The following is a 22,762-nucleotide window of genomic DNA, read 5'->3' as shown; positions in this document are numbered from 1 at the left end:
AGGACATGGGGAAGGAGCGATAAAAGAGAGGGATGAGGGCTACAGGACATGGGGAAGGAGCGATAAAAGAGAGGGATGAGGGCTACAGGACATGGGGAAGGAGCGATAAAAGAGAGGGATGAGGGCTACAGGACATGGGGAAGGAGCGATAAAAGAGAGGGATGAGGGCTACAGGACATGTGGAAGGAGCGATAAAAGAGAGGGATGAGGGCTACAGGACATGGGGAAGGAGCTATAAAAGAGGGATGAGGGCTACAGGACATGGGGAAGGAGCTATAAAATAGGGATGAGGGCTACAGGACATGGGGAAGGAGCGATAAAAGAGAGGGATGAGGGCTACAGGACATGGGGAAGGAGCGATAAAAGAGAGGGATGAGGGCTACAGGACATGGGGAAGGAGCAATAAAAGAGAGGGATGAGGGCTACAGGACATGGGGAAGGAGAGATAAAAGAGAGGGATGAGGGCTACAGGACATGGGGAAGGAGCGATAAAAGAGAGGGATGAGGGCTACAGGACATGGGGAAGGAGCGATAAAAGAGAGGGATGAGGGCTACAGGACATGGGGAAGGAGCGATAAAAGAGAGGGATGAGGGCTACAGGACATGGGGAAGGAGCGATAAAAGAGAGGGATGAGGGCTACAGGACATGGGGAAGGAGCGATAAAAGAGAGGGATGAGGGCTACAGGACATGGGGAAGGAGCGATAAAAGAGAGGGATGAGGGCTACAGGACATGGGGAAGGAGCGATAAAAGAGAGGGATGAGGGCTACAGGACATGGGGAAGGAGCGATAAAAGAGAGGGATGAGGGCTACAGGACATGGGGAAGGAGCGATAAAAGAGAGGGATGAGGGCTACAGGACATGGGGAAGGAGCGATAAAAGAGAGGGATGAGGGCTACAGGACATGGGGAAGGAGCGATAAAAGAGAGGGATGAGGGCTACAGGACATGGGGAAGGAGCGATAAAAGAGAGGGATGAGGGCTACAGGACATGGGGAAGGAGCTATAAAAGAGAGGGATGAGGGCTACAGGACATGGGGAAGGAGCGATAAAAGAGAGGGATGAGGGCTACAGGACATGGGGAAGGAGCGATAAAAGAGAGGGATGAGGGCTACAGGACATGGGGAAGGAGCGATAAAAGAGAGGGATGAGGGCTACAGGACATGGGGAAGAAGCGATAAAAGAGAGGGATGAGGGCTACAGGACATGGAGAAGGAGCGATAAAAGAGAGGGATGAGGGCTACAGGACATGGGGAAGGAGCGATAAAAGAGAGGGATGAGGGCTACAGGACATGGGGAAGGAGCGATAAAAGAGAGGGATGAGGGCTACAGGACATGGGGAAGGAGCGATAAAAGAGAGGGATGAGGGCTACAGGACATGTGGAAGGAGCTATAAAAGAGAGGGATGAGGGCTACAGGACATGGGGAAGGAGCGATAAAAGAGAGGAATGAGGGCTACAGGACATGGGGAAGGAGCGATAAAAGAGAGGGATGAGGGCTACAGGACACGGGGAAGGAGCGATAAAAGAGAGGGATGAGGGCTACAGGACATGGGGAAGGAGCGATAAAAGAGAGGGACATGATGTCACAATACTAACAGAACAGAGATGAGGGTGGAACACATGGAAGCATCTAGCATAGGTATTGAGCCAGCCAAGATGGGATGTTGTTGACATGGATGTTACATAACATCACCTACATACAGTGACAACATAATTACTGTCAAGACTGTTTTTGTCAAATGTTCAGTGGAGATTGTTAAAAGTAGTTGTGCAGCATAGAGTTGTTTTTTTACTTTGAAAATCAAATATTTTTTGTTTGTTATATATTTTAAAAGTAAAAAATCGGAGTCTCAGTGTAATTCCGACTTACGATGTTCATGACAGTCAGTAGAGACAGCTAGCATACATGTACGATGTTCATGACAGTCAGTACAGACAGCTAGCAGACACTTACGATGTTCATGACAGTCAGTACAGACGGCTAGCAGACACTTATGGTGTTCATGACAGTCAGTACAGACAGCTAGCAGACACTTACGATGTTCATGACAATCAGTACAGACGGCTAGGAGACACTTACGATGTTCATGACAGCCAGTACGTAGCTCTCCACGCCCTTGGTGCCGTGGTACTCCACCATCTTGGAATCGGCCACCACCAGCGTTTCCACCCACTTCTCCCTGCTGATGGAACGCTGGCGTATCCTCCTCTTCCTCCGCTGGCGTCTCTCCCAGCGCTCCCGTTGCCTCTCCACACGCTCCAACGCCGTAGCAGGATCTGAGGGCGGAGCCGTGACAAATATTGTGGTTGTAGAGTTGTAGCTTTAGTATTGTGTTTAAAAAGACCATGGAATAAGTCAGACTTTTTTTGTGTTATCCTTGATTGGTTTGAACTTCGTTACAACATATATTGTACGGGATGTTTATGTAAAACATGTTATGTGTTTGATCAGGTCAGTTACACCAATTCTAGTCAATAGTGTATTTATCCAAAACTGTACATCATATGTATGAAAGTCAGCTGTGTAGCAACAGCGTTAGAACCCTATACAGTACACACTGATGCATTGTGTTGAACATAACATGTACTCTATAAAGAAACATGCTCTATACAGAGGACAACAGAGCCACTTTAGTCTTTTCTAAATGTCTTGAGGGAATTCAAGTGAGCGATACGCACACTTAACCCTGTGAGAGAGAGGCAGTGGGGATTTAATGCATGCTTGAGACAGAAGTTAACAGTCTGGTGGAAGCGGTTTTATTTCCCTCCTAAAATGCCTGGTAAACCAGATGATCTTTCATGGTTCTCTCTAGCATCCCCAGCCATCTGCAGAATATTCCAACAAGTCTCTTGACCTATTCCCTGTGGGTGAAGTCAACCAAGACTCCAGTGAAGTGCACGTTCGAGTGAGTTCGAGTTATTTTCAAAATAGTTAAAGTCCCGGAGCCTGCAATGAATTCCTAATGGCACATTTACATATCTCTCTTGCATAATACTTCCTCTCAGATACTTCCTCCTGCAATGTGTTTCAGGGCTTAATTAAGGCTCCTGGTATTTCAAACAGGCCCCATTACCAGCCCAACTGTTCCTAGGTTGTCTTCCTCCACCTCTAGAGAGGGGTATTCAGTGTGTGTGTGTGTACTGTACGTGTTTGTGTGATAGATTCAGGTTGGGATCTCTCAGTGCATCGGCCCTGTTTGAATACTTAGAAAATGCATCCTCCCTCCCATGAAGCATAACTGATCTGGCACCATCTGGATGGGTTAGGTTGGATCTGACATGTAAAATCAGTTGTTGTCAGAAGTGGGATCCTTGTTTTGTCCAATCTGACCTTGTGAGATTGGTGATTAGTTCAAGGAAGGGAAGGAAAGGTGCATCTTTAAAGTATTGGAACAGCCCCATCCTCTAAGGCCTCTATATTGGGAGTGTGTGATGCCAGGTTCACGACGGGAGGCTTCACCTTTGACCCCACAGGTACCGTTGGTGGTATGGTCTCCAGAGATGGGCTGTACCAACTGGCTTTGGGTGGTGGAGGTGTGGCGCTTGTAGATAATGTGGACTTGTGGTGCCGTCGACTCATCACTAGACCGCTCCAATGGCCGGATAAAGAACTCCTCCTGGGACAGCTTGAACAGCCCTGTCTACAGAGGGAGGTCAGTATTGCTTTTGTTATGAGAAAAATACAGTGATCATATTGTACAGGGAGAAACGGCGTCAGAATTGCTTTATTAATAATTTTTTTAAATAATCCTGAGCAAGGACATTCTATGGGGTGAAAGCGAGGTCAAAATGTATTATATATGAGAAATATAGTGATCCTATTGTACAGGGAGAAAGTCGGTCAGAAATGCTTTATTAATACAAAGAAATACAGTCCTAAGCAAGCACATTGTTTGGGTAGAAAGAGGGGAATAACACGGTAAACACATTCTACTGGGATCACAACTGCTTTGATATGGGAAGAATACAGTTAGCACATTCTACTGGGAGAACAACTGCTTTGATATGGGAAGAATACAGTTAGCACATTCTACTGGGAGAACAACTGCTTTGATATGGGAAGAATACAGTTAGCACATTCTACTGGGAGAACAACTGCTTTGATATGGGAAGAATACAGTTAGCACATTCTACTGGGAGAACAACTGCTTTGATATGGGAAGAATACAGTTAGCACATTCTACTGGGAGAACAACTGCTTTGATATGGGAAGAATACAGTTAGCACATTCTACTGGGAGAACAACTGCTTTGAAATGGGAAGAATACAGTTACCACATTCTACTGGGAGAACAACTGCTTTGATATGGGAAGAATACAGTTAGCACATTCTACTGGCAGAACAAGGGATCACAACTGCTTTGATATGGGAAGAATTACAGTTAGCAAATTCTACTGGGAGAACAAGGGATCACAACTGCTTTGATATGGGAAGAATACAGTTAGCACATTCTACTGGGAGAACAAGGGATCACAACTGCTTTGATATGGGAAGAATACAGTTACCACATTCTACTGGGAGAACAAGGGATCACAACTGCTTTGATATGGGAAGAATACAGTTAGCACATTCTACTGGGAGAACAAGGGATCACAACTGCTTTGATATGGGAAGAATACAGTTAGCACATTCTACTGGGTGGGAGATGGGTCAAAATTGCTTCAGAGAGAAATAAATGCAATCAGCTTCATGAAAATGTGCCATTACAGTATTACATAACCGCAAGTTATCTTGGGATTTATCATGCGATTATTTTCCCTTCCCTTTGGGAGCAAAACAAGGACATATGAGAAAAAACGCACAAATTGAAATTGAGTCATAACTGTAATGGCTAAATCGCAAATGCTCCGCAACAATGATTTAGATTTCTGACAGTCTTCAACCCAGCATTCTGGCCTCTGGGTTTCTGGCTCAGCCGTAGCTGTGGAACTTAGAGTGAGATGTGGCGTTGTGCCAAATGATACGCGGTGGGCCTGGAGCCCATCAAGCTGTCCTCAATATATCCAATATCATTTTAAAGAAACATTTCCAGTCCAGTAAGTCCCCCTCCTCCAGGTTCAAAGAAGAGTTTAAAAGGACAGATTCAATATACAGCATATACATTGGAACCAACTACAAGTTGACTGTTCAAGAACATGGACATTTAAGAGGATACTCTGAGAAAGTTTCCCCATTGGCCATATTTAGGAAAGTCCCTTATTGCGGGGAAAACAAGCATTTACAGTCAATTAAACTTAGAAGTATCACAAATGTTTATGTTTGCATGTAAAAGTTTTAATTTCTAGAATAAATGGAAAAAAGGCCGACATGGAGAGATATATTATTAGAAAGGGAGAAAGGAAAACAGTAATAATGGAACAGTATGATATTGTTGGATAAGGCTTGTAGGGAGAAAGGAATACAGTAATAATGGAACAGTATGATATTGTTGGATAGGGCTTGTAGGGAGAAAGAAATACAGTAATAATGGAACAGTATGATATTGTTGGATAGGGCTTGTAGGGAGAAAGAAATACAGTAATAATGGAACAGTATGATATTGTTGGATAGGGCTCGTGGTTTCCTACTGCAGTTTCATCAGAAATGCCCTAAAGGGTGTAATGTGACTCTGGCATTGTGAAACATTTACTACAGCAAGATCAGCTGGAAACATACTAAATAATAGAAGAGAGGTGGCATGTGGACAGCGGTCACAGAGGAGAGGTGACATGTGGACAGCGGTCACAGAGGAGAGGTGGCATGTGGACAGCGGTCACAGAGGAGAGGTGACATGTGGACAGCGGTCACAGAGGAGAGGTGGCATGTGGACAGCGGTCACAGAGGAGAGGTGGCATGTGGACAGAGTTCACAGAGGAGAGGTAGAATGTGGACAGAGGTCACAGAGGAGAGGTGGCATATGGACAGCGGTCACAGAGGAGAGGTGGCATGTGGACAGCGGTCACAGAGGAGAGGTGGCATGTGGACAGCGGTTACAGAGGAGAGGTGGCATGTGGACAGCGGTCACAGAGGAGAGGTGACATGTGGACAGCGCTCACAGAGGAGAGGTGGCATGTGGACAGCGGTCACAGAGGAGAGGTGGCATGTGGACAGCGGTCACAGAGGAGAGGTAGAATGTGGACAGCGGTCACAGAGGAGAGGTGGCATGTGGACAGCGGTCACAGAGGAGAGGTAGAATGTGGACAGCGGTCACAGAGGAGAGGTGGCATGTGGACAGCGGTCACAAGGGAGAGGTAGAATGTGGACAGCGGTCACAGAGGAGAGATGGCATGTGGACAGCGGTCACAAGGTAGAGGTAGAATGTGGACAGCGGTCACAGAGGAGAGGTAGAATGTGGACAGCGGTCACAGAGGAGAGGTAGAATGTGGACAGCGGTCACAGAGGAGAGGTGGCATGTGGACAGCGGTCACAGAGGAGAGGTGGCATGTGGACAGCGGTCACAGAGGAGAGGTGGCATGTGGACAGTGGTCACAGATGTGACAGTGAACACATGCTTTATGATTCAGTTTGAGTGACCTACACTAGTTGATAGATAAGACAATGAGATGTAAATTGATCATGCATAAACACAACACGGACTCCATCGCTTGTTCTGTTCATGGATGGATGATGATGTTTTGCACACCCACATGTCATCGATGACATCCAGCCTGATTTTAGATGAAAGGTGCTCTAACACACATCTAACACGCATCCTCTCAAGCACAGCTCACAGGTCCCTTCACCAACCAGTCAGTGGTTTTTCCATGGATGGTGCAATCTAAGAATATAACTACACTAACAGAGCAGGAATGAGGCCAACAGCACGTAATGACTTCAGAGACAACTATAAAAATTAATACTTAAACATCATCTGTTCAGACGTGTGTTTAAATATTGAAACTATGTTGAAGCCAGTGCCAGGCATACGACATTATACGGTAGTACTTACTGCTTATTGCAAAGCATTAGCATCTTTTTGTCAGAGTTAGAGGAATGAAACTCCAATTAATCCTCATTTTCACCTAAAAATGTAATAAATCTTCTTTGATTTTGTACAATGATAATAATATATGCCATTTAGCAAACACTTTTATCCAGTCTCATGCACAGAACCAAAGCAGAAACAGAAACGGGCTAGGACCAGTCAATGGCATCCACCAACATTATGATTTTGGTCAATTGTGCTTCTACTTTGACTTGTTACCCTAGGGACAGAGAAGTTCTAGAAGTTAAACGTTTTGCATGACCTTTTAGGATGTGAAAGGAAAAACAGATATCTCAGTAGGTTATCAGTGACGGTCTCAGTAGGTTATCAGTGTCGGTCTCAGTAGGTTATCAGTGTCGGTCTCAGTAGGTTAGCAGTGACGGTCTCATTAGGTTAGCAGTGACGGTCTCAGTAGGTTAGCAGTGACGGTCTCAGTAGGTTAGCAGTGACGGTCTCAGCAGGTTAGCAGTGACGTTTCAGTAGGTTATCAGTGTCGGTCTCAGTAGGTTATCAGTGACGTCTCAGCAGGTTAGCAGTGACGTTTCAGTAGGTTATCAGTGTCGGTCTCAGCAGGTTAGCAGTGACGTCTCAGTAGGTTATCAGTGACGGTCTCAGTAGGTTATCAGTGTCGGTCTCAGTAGGTTAGCAGTGACGGTCTCAGTAGGTTAGCAGTGACGGTCTCAGTAGGTTATCAGTGACGGTCTCAGTAGGTTATCAGTGTCGGTCTCAGTAGGTTATCAGTGACGGTCTCAGTAGGTTATCAGTGACGGTCTCAGTAGGTTAGCAGTGACGGTCTCAGTAGGTTATCAGTGACGGTCTCAGTAGGTTAGCAGTGACGGTCTCAGTAGGTTAGCAGTGACGGTCTCAGTAGGTTATCAGTGACCGTCTCAGTAGGTTATCAGTGACGGTCTCAGTAGGTTAGCAGTGACGGTCTCAGTAGGTTATCAGTAACGGTCTCAGTAGGTTAGCAGTGACGGTCTCAGCAGGTTAGCAGTGACGGTCTCAGCAGGTTAGCAGTGACGTTTCAGTAGGTTATCAGTGTCGGTCTCAGTAGGTTAGCAGTGACCGTCTCGGCAGGTTAGCAGTGACCGTCTCGGTAGGTTATCAGTGACGGTCTCGGTAGGTTATCAGTGACGGTCTCAGTAGGTTATCAGTGACGGTCTCAGTAGGTTATCAGTGACGGTCTCAGTAGGTTATCAGTGACGGTCTCAGTAGGTTATCAGTGACGGTCTCAGTAGGTTATCAGTGACTGTCTCAGTAGGTTATCAGTGACGTCTCAGTAGGTTAGCAGTGACCGTCTCAGCAGGTTAGCAGTGACGGTCTCAGTAGGTTATCAGTGACGGTCTCAGTAGGTTAGCAGTGACTGTCTCAGTAGGTTAGCAGTGACGTCTCAGTAGGTTATCAGTGACGTCTCAGTAGGTTAGCAGTGACGTTTCAGTAGGTTAGCAGTGACGGTCTCAGTAGGTTAGCAGTGACGGTCTCAGTAGGTTATCAGTGACGGTCTCAGTAGGTTAGCAGTGACGGTCTCAGTAGGTTAGCAGTGACGGTCTCAGTAGGTTAGCAGTGACCGTCTCAGTAGGTTAGCAGTGACGGTCTCAGTAGGTTATCAGTGACGGTCTCAGTAGGTTATCAGTGACGGTCTCAGTAGGTTAGCAGTGACGGTCTCAGTAGGTTAGCAGTGACGGTCTCAGTAGGTTAGCAGTGACGGTCTCAGTAGGTTATCAGTGACCGTCTCAGTAGGTTATCAGTGACGGTCTCAGTAGGTTAGCAGTGACGGTCTCAGTAGGTTATCAGTAACGGTCTCAGTAGGTTAGCAGTGACGGTCTCAGTAGGTTATCAGTGACGGTCTCAGTAGGTTAGCAGTGACTGTCTCAGTAGGTTAGCAGTGACGTCTCAGTAGGTTATCAGTGACGTCTCAGTAGGTTAGCAGTGACGTTTCAGTAGGTTATCAGTAACGGTCTCAGTAGGTTAGCAGTGACGGTCTCAGTAGGTTATCAGTGACGGTCTCAGTAGGTTAGCAGTGACTGTCTCAGTAGGTTAGCAGTGACGTCTCAGTAGGTTATCAGTGACGTCTCAGTAGGTTAGCAGTGACGTTTCAGTAGGTTAGCAGTGACGGTCTCAGTAGGTTAGCAGTGACGGTCTCAGTAGGTTATCAGTGACGGTCTCAGTAGGTTAGCAGTGACGGTCTCAGTAGGTTAGCAGTGACGGTCTCAGTAGGTTAGCAGTGACCGTCTCAGTAGGTTAGCAGTGACGGTCTCAGTAGGTTATCAGTGACGGTCTCAGTAGGTTATCAGTGACGGTCTCAGTAGGTTATCAGTGACGGTCTCAGTAGGTTAGCAGTGACGGTCTCAGTAGGTTAGCAGTGACGGTCTCAGTAGGCAGTCACAGTGTAATCACATGGTAGTAGTTACATAGACAGTCACAGTGTAATCACATGGTAGTAGTTACATAGGCAGTCACAGTGTAATCACATGGTAGTAGTTACATAGGCAGTCACAGTGTGTTCACATGGTAGTAGTTACATAGACAGTCACAGTGTAATCACGTGACGGTCTCAGTAGGTTATCAGTGACGGTCTCAGTAGGTTATCAGTGACGGTCTCAGTAGGTTATCAGTGACGGTCTCAGTAGGTTAGCAGTGACGGTCTCAGTAGGTTAGCAGTGACGGTCTCAGTAGGTTATCAGTGACCGTCTCAGTAGGTTAGCAGTGACGGTCTCGGTAGGTTATCAGTGACTGTCTCGGTAGGTTAGCAGTGACGGTCTCGGTAGGTTATCAGTGACGGTCTCAGTAGGTTATCAGTGACGGTCTCAGTAGGTTATCAGTGACGGTCTCAGTAGGTTATCAGTGACGGTCTCGGTAGGTTATCAGTGACGGTCTCAGTAGGTTATCAGTGACGGTCTCAGTAGGTTAGCAGTGACGGTCTCAGTAGGTTAGCAGTGACCGTCTCAGTAGGTTATCAGTGACCGTCTCAGTAGGTTATCAGTGACCGTCTCAGTAGGTTATCAGTGACCGTCTCAGTAGGTTAGCAGTGACGGTCTCAGTAGGTTATCGGTGACGGTCTCAGTAGGTTATCGGTGACGGTCTCAGTAGGTTATCGGTGACGGTCTCAGTAGGTTAGCAGTGACTGTCTCAGTAGGCTATCACGGTCTCAGTAGGTTATCAGTGACGGTCTCAGTAGGCTATCACGGTCTCAGTAGGCTATCACGGTCTCAGTAGGTTAGCAGTGACGGTCTCAGTAGGTTAGCAGTGACGATCTCAGTAGGTTATCAGTGATGGTCTCTTTCCCTCTCTCGCACTCACCAGGCCGTCACAAGTGCTTATAGCCGCCCTCCCCTTCATAGTCGCCCGGTCCCACACGTCCCCGATAAAGTGGCACAGCGAGGGGCCTTGGCTGTGTATTTTGGCCCCCTCCAGGCCACCGTACCTCCTCTCAGTCAGGAAGCCAGGAGCCAGCAGGTGTGGGTTGAGGGTGAGGTTGAAGTGCAGATTGTGGCCACCGTGCTGCAACTGGTAGAACACCCGTGTAGCGTTTCCTGGTTCCCCGTGGGTTTCCCGCCGCTGTACTCGGCTGACGCGGTGGGACACAAAGTTGGACAGGAAGTGACCTTTGGCGTCCACTCGGTAGGGGTGAACGACCTCGTACTGCGGAAGCCCCTGTAGAAAGCTCTCTGGTTGGGAGAGAAAATAAAAACATGCTGTCTACTAATTGACTGTGAGGTTGTAAACAAACTTAGCAAGCTGTAAACAGTTCCATCTGCACAAGCCACACATACACTATCCATCATTTAAACAGGAGTTGGATATGGCTACAGTATGCCTGTCTTTTTTACTTGAGGATGAGCATGTGACCCAGTATCCACCAATGGCAGGCAATAGTCATGTGGCGTTGTGGATGAGGTCTCACAACGGGCATTAACTAACTAGGGCTTCAGGTTACTATAGAGTCTGACGGGAGTGTCGATCAGTCTGCGGTACTCTCCTACGCTACGTCTGCCTACACCCGGATCCTGGCAGGGGGGTATCGTCACGGTGATCGGCGGCGTGCTGGCCCGCTGTGCCACCTTCAATGAGCGGATGAGGCTTAAGGCCTTCAATTACACGCAGACAGAAACGCACGCGCGCACACAAGCACTGTTCAAAGAACGGCATGAATTTTAGTAGCAACATGCACCTCACAGCACTTTAATCATATGCTAGTGGTGCCCTAGTAGTATGCTAGATGTGCCCTAGTAGTACGCTAGATGTGGACTAGAAGTACGCTAGATGTGCACTAGCAGTATGCCAGACGTGCCCTAGTAGTATGCTAGATGTGCACTAGTAGAATGCTAGATGTGCACTAGTAGTATGCCAGACGTGGCCTAGCAGTATGCTAGACGTGCCCTAGTAGTATGCTAGATGTGCCCTAGTAGTATACCAGTGGTGCCCTAGTAGTATGCTAGTGGTGAACAAGTAGTATGCTAGTGGGGATGTTGAAACAGAATCAAACCCTTCGCATACTAACAGGAACTGACAGCCCATAGGAAATGGAGGTGAGAAAGGTGTCACGAAGACATTAATGTGTCAGAGACCATTAAACCCCTTGCACATGATCTGTCAAGTTGGATCACACGTCACTGTCCCTAACTAGTGCTCCAGTCCAGGGTCATGTCAGCCATGATGTACAACATGTTAAATAGTACATGAGAAGATGGACAGTTCACCTCGGTACCGTCACCCATGATTTCACATGGTAGTAGTTACATAGGCAGTCACAGTGTGTTCACATGGTAGTAGTTACATAGGCAGTCACAGTGTATTCACATGGTAGTAGTTACATAGGCAGTCACAGTGTATTCACATGGTAGTAGTTACATAGGCAGTCACAGTGTATTCACATGGTAGTAGTTACATAGGCAGTCACAGTGTAATCACATGGTAGTAGTTACATAGACAGTCACAGTGTAATCACATGGTAGTAGTTACATAGGCAGTCACAGTGTAATCACATGGTAGTAGTTACATAGGCAGTCACAGTGTAATCACATGGTAGTAGTTACATAGGCAGTCACAGTGTAATCACATGGTAGTAGTTACATAGGCAGTCACAGTGTATTCACATGGTAGTAGTTACATAGGCAGTCACAGTGTGTTCACATGGTAGTAGTTACATAGGCAGTCACAGTGTAATCACATGGTAGTAGTTACATAGGCAGTCACAGTGTAATCACATGGTAGTAGTTACATAGGCAGTCACAGTGTAATCACATGGTAGTAGTTACATAGGCAGTCACAGTGTATTCACATGGTAGTAGTTACATAGACAGTCACAGTGTAATCACATGGTAGTAGTTACATAGGCAGTCACAGTGTAATCACATGGTAGTAGTTACATAGGCAGTCACAGTGTAATCACATGGTAGTAGTTACATAGGCAGTCATAGTGTATTCACATGGTAGGTACACGTTGTTTCATAGTACTTAGTTTAAACGTTTACGGCAAGCATATTTTCCAGGATTTGTGGATGAACTCACAATTAATTATTTGGGTAAATGAATAGTGAAAGTGGCTTCATCAAAGCACTGGTTTGACTGAATCTCCATGGCAATATTACTGTATATCTCTCTATACTACTACCTTCAGGAATGTCTACTGTTCATCATGACTTTCTCATCTCTTTACCTGAAAAGTTATGACCGTGACAAATGTATTCATCACAAAGGAGAGGAGAATAAAAACTGCACTAATCCTTTCTATAAAACACAGACCTAACAGAAAGATCCCGAAGCCATCTTTATTTCTGCCTAACATTCAAAGTGTAATTCAGAACTGGTTTCACTTGAAAAGTCAGACCAGTCTCACAGGAGTAAACAGGTAGCTGATTTGAATGGGTGAGATGCGGTGGAGGTATATAGGAGGTGAAGGTTAGTGATTGTTTTTTTTCGATTGGGGTGTTAAGAGTCACTCTCACAGGGAATGTGTTATGCCAACCCTGAATCCTCTGATAGAGGACAGTGCCCACCAGTAGTGTCAAGTGCCATCCCAAATGCCCCTGCTGCAGTACCAAGCTATCTCCCCTGTGTCAGTCCATCGCCTCGCAAACCCATTACACTTAGCCTACCCAGAGCACCCGCTAACGTTGATTTGTATGGACGGTAGAGTGTCAAACAGCCCAAGGGTGTATCTAGACTGCTCATGGAAGGCCTTTCCCTTGTTCACTAAGGCTGCTACAGAACACAGGGAGACCAAGGGGAGAGGGATGAAGGAGAGAGGGGGGGGGAGAGAGAGATGTGCAACTGGTGCTTGTGGTAATGACTGGAATAGGTGGAATGGTATGAAATACATCAAATACACGGTTTGACGCCATTCCATTCACTCCGTTCCAGCCATTATTATGAGCCGTCCTCCCCTCAGCAGCCTCCGCTGATCCTAACACAGCATGAGTTATTGGACTAATGGGAGCAAATACTTTAAAGAACGGAACACAATTAATCCTGATGCCATTCACTCATGTTGTTTGCAGGGCAGTTTAAATTGACTAGTGGAATGAATGTGACTATCACTGTGAGGTACAGATATGGTAGGTAAGCATGAGCATGTTTATATGACATATTCAGGCATGACCCAAGTAAAGTTTAGGGTAACAAACTACAGCTAGGCTACTAGAATGTTAAGCACGGCCTGAAGCGCTAGAAGCAGCTCAATGATGCATCTCTCTGGTGGTGAAAACACCTGAAATACTGTAGCTGTTCTCATACAAGCTGGAAACAGGTATAGCCTGGGAACATCGCGTCTGTTTGGAGTCTTATGCTCATGGGATTTCGGCACCTCATACGATGCATAAAATGGGAAAACAATCTTTATAAGTGTCAATATTTCCCAAGTGAACTGTTTGCATAGATCAGTCACATCACTAGTCTGTTTGTGTAAAGGGGGGGTAGATCAGTCACATCGCTAGTCTGTTTGTGTAAAGGGGGGGTAGATCAGTCACATCGCTAGTCTGTTTGTGTAAAGGGGGGTAGATCAGTCACATCACTAGTCTGTTTGTGTAAAGGGTGCGTAGATCAGTCACATCACTAGTCTGTTTGTGTAAAGGGGGGAAGATCGGTCACATCGCTAGTCTGTTTGTGTAAAGGGTGCGTAGATCAGTCACATCGCTAGTCTGTTTGTATAAAGGCTGTGTAGATCAGTCACATCACTAGTCTGTTTGTGTAAAGGCTGTGTAGATCAGTCACATCACTAGTCTGTTTGTGTAAAGGCTGTGTAGATCAGTCACATCACTAGTCTGTTTGTGTAAAGGCTGTGTAGATCAGTCACATCGCTAGGCTATGTGTGTGTGAGTTGAGGCTGCGTAGATCAGTCACATCGCTAGGCTATGTGTGTGTGTGTGAGTTGAGGCTGCGGAGATCAGTCACATCGCTAGGCTATGTGTGTGTGAGTTGAGGCTTGGTGGAGCTGAGCAGTTGCCAATAGTCTGCAGAGGTCCCCTTGTTACTGACATTTTAAAATGCCAGCATAGCTGAACTATTGCATAAAACTATTTAAAATAAAAGTAACGTTATGTCAGACGAATGATTCATTGATTTTTAAGAGGCTGGCTTACCCGTCTCTTCTTCAAATCCAAATGTTTTACTGTTGTCAAACATCGCGAAGATCCCCGCTGCAACCAAAAAGTAAATTGGAGAGAAAGTTTGTGCAAGTCCGCTGTGCAAGTAAATCATCTTGTTGGAAGGTAAATTAAGACAATATGTTATTATGCTTTATCCTCACTGTACCGACTGTCATTTCAAACACTTTCCATTTTGTAGTGAACCACTTATACCCCGCTAGAACCATGCACTTTAGACATAGAAAGCGTGGCGCCGGCGATATAAACTTCATCAAGTTCTGTACGACGTTGTATCCTTCCTCGGGGATTTTCACACGGGTCTTTTGCGTTCCAAGAATTGTAAACTGTAAGTGTTGTTTGCTGACAAGACGTTGTCCCGTCTTTCTTCCATCAAGCCCCCTTCGACAGCCCTGACAGTTAGGAACTTTCCCTAACAAGCCAAACTTTGCTTAAGAACCTCCCTCTCCGATACAGTTTAGTGGGTGGATTTGAGAGAACAGAATGCCTTTCAGTAGTAGCCCAGGGGGTGGTAGGTGATGGGGAGACTGTTACATTCAATTATTTGGATTGCCTGTTAAAATAAAAATACGTATGGTGTACAATTGTAAATAAAGTGGGATAGTTGAGGAAAGTCGAATTGACACATTTAACCGGGTGTCAAATAGCTTTCCCGGCACGCAATAAAGGCTAATATTACGATTGTAACACCATATTAAATAATATTGCTTGTATATTATATGCCTACAGCGACACTTGAACGTACTGTATAATCTTGTTCGCATGGTTACTGCGCTGAGCACCAATGCATAACGGGACCTGTAATGCACTGTGAGAATCCCCAAACTCCACGGAAATCATAAACACGACTAATCAATTTCATTATGTTTCCTTAGAAAATTATACTTTCATCTTGGAGCTCAGAATAGTGTGTAACCCCCTATGGCAATGATGTGTCAAACTCATTCCGCCTAGGGCCTATGCTTGGCTTTTGTTTTTTCCTTTCAATTAAGACCTAGACAACCAGGCGAGGGGAGTTCCTTACTAATCAGTGACCTTAATTAATCAATCGAGTACAAAGGAGGAGCAAAAACCCGCAGCCACACGGTCCTCCGTGGAACAAGATTGACATGTGCCCTATAGCATCCTTCCCTGATCTGGTTGAGCCATCATGTTGCCCCCTCTAGCGGAAGAGGACGGTCAGTTTGGCACAAAATGTCCAGAATAAACATGGAAATGTCATAGAATTAAGAAGGAAAAATAGCTTTAAAATGTGATGTCTGCCGTGTTAAAGCTTTGGTAAAATAAGAGAACCGATATGAGTAGGCTAGACTAGGGGGAGTTTTTGGTATTGTTTCGTGCACAAGGGAGGAACAACTGTTTCATTGTTTTGCCACACTATTTTGGTCATATTCAAACCATAAAGTATTGGCGAATGGTCAAATAAATACTCTCCCATAATTCATTATATTTTGCTAAATGTCAGGGACCTTTTTTCCCCATATAAAAACAGCAGCCCGCCGCGACCGGGAGACCCATGGACGACGATGCCTCAGGGGAGGGTTTGGCCGGTCGTGATGTCCTTGTCCCATCGCGACTCCTGTGGCGGGCCAGGCGCAAGCACGCTGACACGGTCGCCAGGTGTACGGTGTTTCCTCCGACACATTGCTGTGGCTGGCTTCCGCGTCAAGTGGACATTGTGTCAAGAAGCAGTGCGGCTTGGTTGCGTTGCATTTCGGAGGACGCACGCTCTCGACTTTCGCCTCTCCCAAGGTCTTACGGGAGTTGCAGCGATGAGACAAAACTGTAACTACCAATTGGGGAGAAAAAGGGGTAAAAAAAGTATATATATATATAAACAAGTACTCTATGTGGACACCTGCTCATCAAACATCTCATTCCAAAATCATGGGCATTGATATGGAGTTGATCCCCTCTTTTCTGCTATAACAGCCTCCACTCTTCTGGGAAGACTTTCCACTAGATGTTGGAACACTGCTGCTATAACAGCCTCCACTCTTCTGGGAAGACTTTCTACTAGATGTTGGAACATTGCTGCTATAACAGCCTCCACTCTTCTGGGAAGGCTTTCCACTAGATGTTGGAACACTGCTGCTATAACAGCCTCAACTCTTCTGGGAAGGCTTTCCACTAGATGTTGGAACACTGCTGCTATAACAGCCTCCACTCTTCTGGGAAGGCTTTCCACTAGATGTTGGAACACTGCTGCTATAACAGCCTCAACTCTTCTGGGAAGGCTTTCCACTAGATGTTGGAACACTGCTGCTATAACAGCCTCCACTCTTCTGGGAAGGCTTTCCACTAGATGTTGGAACACTGCTGCTATAACAGCCTCCACTCTTCTGGGAAGGCTTTCCACTAGATGTTGGAACACTGCTGCTATAACAGCCTCCACTCTTCTGGGAAGGCTTTCCACTAGATGTTGGAACACTGCTGCTATAACAGCCTCCACTCTTCTGGGAAGGCTTTCCACTAGATGTTGGAACACTGCTGCTATAACAGCCTCCACTCTTCTGGGAAGGCTTTCCACTAGATGTTGGAACATTGCTGCAGCGACTTGCTTCCATTCAGCCACAAAAGTATTAGTGAGGTTGGGCACGGATGTTGGGCGATTAGAGCTGCCTCACAGTCTGCGTTCCAATTCATCCCAAAGGTGTTCAATGTGGTTAAGGTCAGGGCTCTGTGCAGGACAGTCAAGTTCTTCCACACCGATCAACAAACCATTTCTGTATGGACCTCGCTTTGTGCATGGGGGAATTGTCATGCTGGAACAGGAAAGGGCCTTCCCCAAACTGTTGCCACAAAGTTGGAAGAACAGAATTGTCTAGAATGTCACTGTTTTCTGTAGCATTAAGATTTCCCTTCACTGGAACGAAGAGGCCTAGTCTGAACCATGAAAAACAGCCGCAGACCATTATTCCTCTTCCGCCAAACTTTACAGTTGGCACTATGCATTGGGACAGGTAGCATTCTCTTCGCATCTGCCAAACCCAGATTAGTCTGTCGGACTGCCAGATGGTGAAGCATGATTCATCACTCCAGAGAACATGTTTCCACTGCTCCAGAGTCCAATGGCGGCGAGCTTTACACCACTCCAGCTGACTCTTGGCATTGTGCATGGTGATTTTAGGCTTGTGTGTGGCTGCTCTGCCATGGACACCCATTTCAGGAAGCTCCAGTTCTTGTGCTGATGTTGCTTCCAGGGGCTGTTTGGAACTCGGTATTGAGTGTTGCAACCAAGGCCAGACGATATTTTCACACTATGCGCTTCAGCATTCGGCGGTGCTGTTATGTGAGCTTGTGTGGCCTACCACTTCCCAGCTGAGCCGTTAATGCTCCTAGACATTTCCAAATTTGAGAACTGACTTGTTGGAAAGGTGACATCCACATTGAAATTCACTGGGCTCTTCAGTAAGGCCATTCTACTGCCAATGTTTGTCTACAGAGATTGCATGGCTGTGTGCTCAATTTTATACACCTGTCAGCAAAGGACATTTGCTGAAATAACTGGATCCACTAATTTGAAGGGGTGTCCACATTCTTTTATACATATAGTGTAACTTATTTTATTTTGGTATCTGAAAATTCATATTTTTGTCGAGACCTATCAGCAGTTTATTCACAAAGGTCCATCACAGAAAGGTCCATCATGTCTCAATCGACCAATCCACGCGATGCCGGGGTAGGCGCTGTGAACGCGCACGACTACGCACCTGTATAAGACTCCAGTCAAGATGCAAAGTTTCACATTGATTGCGACGTTATAAAGGACTGTAGACACTTGAACTTTTATCATACAAGCTTCAATTACATAAAATGAACAGCTAAAATAAGCATTCAGTTTTGTGGAGCGCGAGGACTATTCTGTGTTTGATAGGCTATCGAGAAGCGACCTGATGCTAGTAGAAGCAGCGGTGTTGCATTCTTATCTGTGAGGATGGGCGAGCTACTCAACCACAGCGGGATTTTGGCATTGAACAGGACTTTGATGTATGATGACAAATTCGGCAGTCTGGAGGATATTGACGTGACCGCGGACGGCACCCCGATTCTAAGGATAATCATCTCGGTCATTTACTCCATTGTGTGCGCGGTAGGGTTAATTGGGAACTTGTTAGTCTTTTTCTTAATGAGGTTAAAACAGGGCCGGAAGAAATCGAGTATTAACTTTTTCATTATCAACTTGGCAGTGACGGACTTCCAGTTTGTGTTGACTCTGCCGTTCTGGGCAGTGGACACCGCACTGGACTTCAGCTGGCCGTTTGGAGACGCCATGTGTAAAATCATCCTTTCCGTAACAGTTATGAACATGTACGCTAGCGTGTTCTTTCTGACTGCTATGAGTGTGACCAGATACTGGTCTGTCGCCTCGGCTCTGAAGAACCGGTCGAGACAGAGGTCGTGTTCGGTGAAATTGGTGTGCGCGGTGCTGTGGGTCTCCGCAACCATTGCCACAGCTCCCACTACCATTTTCTCCTCCGTGACAGTAGTGGCTGGGGAGAAGCTCTGCCTCATCAGGTTCCCCGAGGGACATGACTGGCTCGCGCTCTATCATCTCCAAAAAATCATCATAGCGTTCGTCATACCCATGCTGATAGTGTCCGTCTGCTATCTGATGCTCTTACGGTTTATCCGTCTGAGGAGCATGAACAACAACCACCCCAAAAGGAGGTCGAGGGTGACCAAATCCGTCACCATCGTGGTCCTCTCCTTCTTTCTTTGCTGGATGCCAAATCACGCCATCACATTCTGGGGTGTATTGGTGAAATTTAACGCTGTCAATTGGGATAAATCCTACTATTTGGTCCACACCTATGTATTCCCGGTGACTGTGTGCCTCGCGCATGCCAATAGCTGCTTGAACCCAGTTCTGTATTGTCTCATGCGACGAGAATTCAGAAAGATGCTGAAGGATTTGTTTTGGAGAATTTCCTCACCAGCCATCTCCAAAGCCTGTACAATACGTACCTTTACAGGGACGTGCAACACACGTGTAACACACAACGACAACCAAGGGGTTATTCCCTTGAATGTTCTAGACACCATACAATGTCGACTATCATTTATTGACAGACCGGATCTTCCCTCAATACCGGGTCTACCCGGAATGGCACCGGAAGATTCACAGTGCATCCACCAGACATAATGCACTTACTCTATGAAACGACTTGCTGTAATCAATTACGCATGCATTTTGGAACTATAAATGACAGAGTTCTTGAGTTCCCAATGTTGTCATTACCCACGGGGCACCAATTGCGCAGAATAGGCCAACGGAGTGAAAAGCAGTATTTACAGAAATTTGGTGCGTCCCTGGCACGCACTGGGATGGGTAGGACATGTACTTGGTAAACTTTACGCGCAATGATTACATGTTGATTTTAAGATAAGAGTCACAAATTTAGAGTACACCGAAGTCAATATTCCCTGTGGATATTATACCCTTTGTTGGAATGTTGAGATGTGTCTTCTGTCGTCCATTCAAGCTCACACATTGCCATTCAGAGCCAATGCACACATTTTTGGTACATTAAAATCGAAATAAATGTGATCCTATTAAAATATGTTATCAGTGCTTCTGTTGTGGTATCTGAATATATGGCTGAATGTAAAAGGGTCATTGCAATGTATGTGAAATAAAGCGCATATAAATTAAGCATCTTGGTCGATTGATATATTCAGACAATATGTTATGTGGGTCAATTTGCAACATTCGAAAACGCTAGATACCAATTACTAAAACTCATTAGATGTCGAGAAATGGTCGATTGAAGATATTCAATGCGTTATTTGAGATTACTTCATGCGCAAGGCCGCACAAGCTGTGCTGTAACTGCGACGATATAATGGATTGCAAGAAGACAGTACATTATAAATAAAGATAAGCACATTTGCATGTGTATTTCCTTCGTTCATATAGAGAGTTTGAGAAGGTTAACAACTCCGGAAGCCGGACTAAGGTTATCTACTTCATTTGACCGAGATTACACTTTCAGAAATCCTAATGACACTCAAATCTATTAATATTAAGAAAGCGGCCGGCCCGGACCAATTTAACCCTTATTTTCCCAAAATTGGTGCAGAGATCTTTGCTGTCCCTCTCACGCATATATTCAATCTTTCATTGGCGAGTAATACGATTACAAAAGTCTGGAAAGCAGTTTACGTCACCCTTTTACATCTTGGTCGATTGATGTATTCAGGCAATGTGTTGTGCGGGTTAATTGGATAACGTTGGACAACTATAGTCCCGTTTGTAAACTGTCTGCACTGGAAACATCTTTGGAAAACCTGGTTGAACTCACAATTGAAAGACTTTCTGTATAATAACTAATTTGATCTCAATTCCAGTTGGGTTTTAGAGGCAATCATAGTACAATTACTGCAGTAACTAAGTTTGTAGTTGATATTCTAGATGCTCAGGACAAGAAACATCACGGTGTTTCACTTGTTATTGACTTATCAAAGGCCTTTGTTGACCATTCCCTGGGAAAAAAAAGGTTGATTTAAGTGTTGAAGCATTGGATTGGTTCCAGAACCACCTTTCTGACAGAATGCAGTGTGTAGCACAGAGGCTATTACATCTGAGTTTCAAAGGCTTATGAAAGCATTTCCCCAGGGCTCAATGTTAGGTCTGATCCTTTTTACAATGCATATACATGATACAGCGAAGACTGTATGCTGATGACACAATTATTTATTCTAGTACATCTTGAAGGCTTTTCAGGATTTACAGTTGGCTTTTGATGCTGTTCGAATTGAAACTTGTGCTTAATGCAAGGAAAGCTACATTTATGGTTTTCTCTTTGAAAGTAGACACATGGAGTCACTTGCAGATTTTAACTCTAAAAAGTCAACAAACTGATAAGGTCACCTATAAGTATCTTGGGAATTGGTTAGAAGAAAAGCTGAATTTTAAACAGCACATTAATAACTTCACCAGAGAACTGAAGTTGAAATTGGGTTTTTATTTTAGGAACAAAACTTGTTTTTCAATGTTAGTCAGAAAGGATCTTGTTCAAAGCACTTTGTTATCGGTGCTGGATTATAGTGCCTATATGCAGGCCTTAGCTAGTACCTTAACTCTGGACACAGTGTATCATGGTGCTTTTAAGACGTATCACCAACACCAGATACTTCTCTCACCCATCACTGTGATCTGTATGCCCTGGTGCAATGGACCTCTCTCTCCATGGTGCAAACACACTGGTACACTTGTGTGTAAATAGAAAGCATTGATAAGGCAGCGTCTCTGTTCCTTCCTGACCAGATCAGTCACTCAATAGTCTTCGTTCAGTCGCTGCCGTCCTTGTCTGTTCCTAAGTCTAGAACTGATATGGGGAAACAAGATTTTTCCCCCCAGAATTCCCCTTCATCCTGGAACATGCTTCAAAAGATATTCAAATTTGGAGAGTTAAGTGTTCTTCCCGGTCTTTAAGACAAAATTTGATAGCTACAGTTTAATATTTTTGATGTATTTGTATTTTTTGAAACATGTTATGTACACGCTGCTATTTCCCTGCTCTGCCGTCGTGCCAGGTCACCCTGGCAAGAGGTTTCTAACCTCAATGGGTCTTACTTAGTTAAATCAAAATAAAACTATTACGTTTGGTAGGTGTGGTGAAGCGTTTCCCAAACTCAGTCCTCGGGACAACATTTAGGTTTTTGCCCTAGCACGACAGAATCAAATAATCAACTCATCATCAAGCTATGGTTATTTGAATCAGCTGTGTAGTGCTAAGGGGCAAACACCAAAATGTGCATCCCTTGGAGTCCCCCAGGAACAAGTTTGGGAAACGCTGGGTGCTGGGTCATGATGAAATGAAGGAGACATGTACAGGTAACTGCCAAAATAAAGGAAACACCAACAAGTATTTTAATAGGGCATTGGGCAACCATGTGCCCGCCAGAACAGCTTCAGTGTGTCTTGGCAGAGTCTACCAGTCTGGAACTCTATTGGAGGGATGCAACACCATTCTTCCACCAGAAATTCCATATTGGTGTTTTGTTGATGGTGGTGTAAAAAACTGTCTCAGGCATCGCTCCAGAATCTCCCATTAGCGTTAAATTGGGTTGGGCTCTAGTGACACACATTCTCTAATGTTTTTATAAACATGCTGTGTTCCTTTGAGACCCCTCTTTCAAAGTCACAGAGATCTCTTCTAGCCATGGTAGCCAAAATAACAGACAACT

General features: G+C 45.3%; 2 protein-coding genes across 2 annotated transcripts in view; one reads left to right on the top strand and one right to left on the bottom strand.

Annotated features, from left to right (window-relative positions):
* LOC129854540 (A disintegrin and metalloproteinase with thrombospondin motifs 7) overlaps positions 1–15,022 on the bottom strand; it is a 173,900-nt gene extending 158,878 nt beyond the window's left edge. Inside the window, exons 1-4 of the mRNA XM_055921721.1 lie at positions 14,546–15,022; positions 10,266–10,633; positions 3,462–3,642; positions 2,082–2,278 (exon numbers count right to left, since the gene is read on the bottom strand). Coding sequence (XP_055777696.1) covers positions 2,082–2,278; positions 3,462–3,642; positions 10,266–10,633; positions 14,546–14,663 — 864 coding nt within the window. The 5' untranslated portion in view covers positions 14,664–15,022. The remainder of the gene's footprint in view (positions 1–2,081; positions 2,279–3,461; positions 3,643–10,265; positions 10,634–14,545) is intronic.
* Positions 15,023–18,248: 3,226 nt separating this feature from the next.
* On the top strand, positions 18,249–20,225 carry rxfp3.3a2 (relaxin family peptide receptor 3.3a2). The gene has a single exon (XM_055921714.1). It carries the CDS (start codon positions 18,507–18,509, stop codon positions 19,713–19,715), a length of 1,209 nt encoding a protein of 402 aa, XP_055777689.1. The 5' UTR covers positions 18,249–18,506; the 3' UTR covers positions 19,716–20,225.
* The last annotated feature ends 2,537 nt before the right edge of the window (positions 20,226–22,762 follow it).

The sequence above is a fragment of the Salvelinus fontinalis genome, chromosome 4, assembly GCF_029448725.1.
Source record: "Salvelinus fontinalis isolate EN_2023a chromosome 4, ASM2944872v1, whole genome shotgun sequence".
Lineage (NCBI taxonomy): Eukaryota > Metazoa > Chordata > Actinopteri > Salmoniformes > Salmonidae > Salvelinus > Salvelinus fontinalis.
The sequence above is the reverse complement of the archived record's forward strand: the minus strand, read 5'-3'. Positions and strand labels throughout refer to the sequence as shown.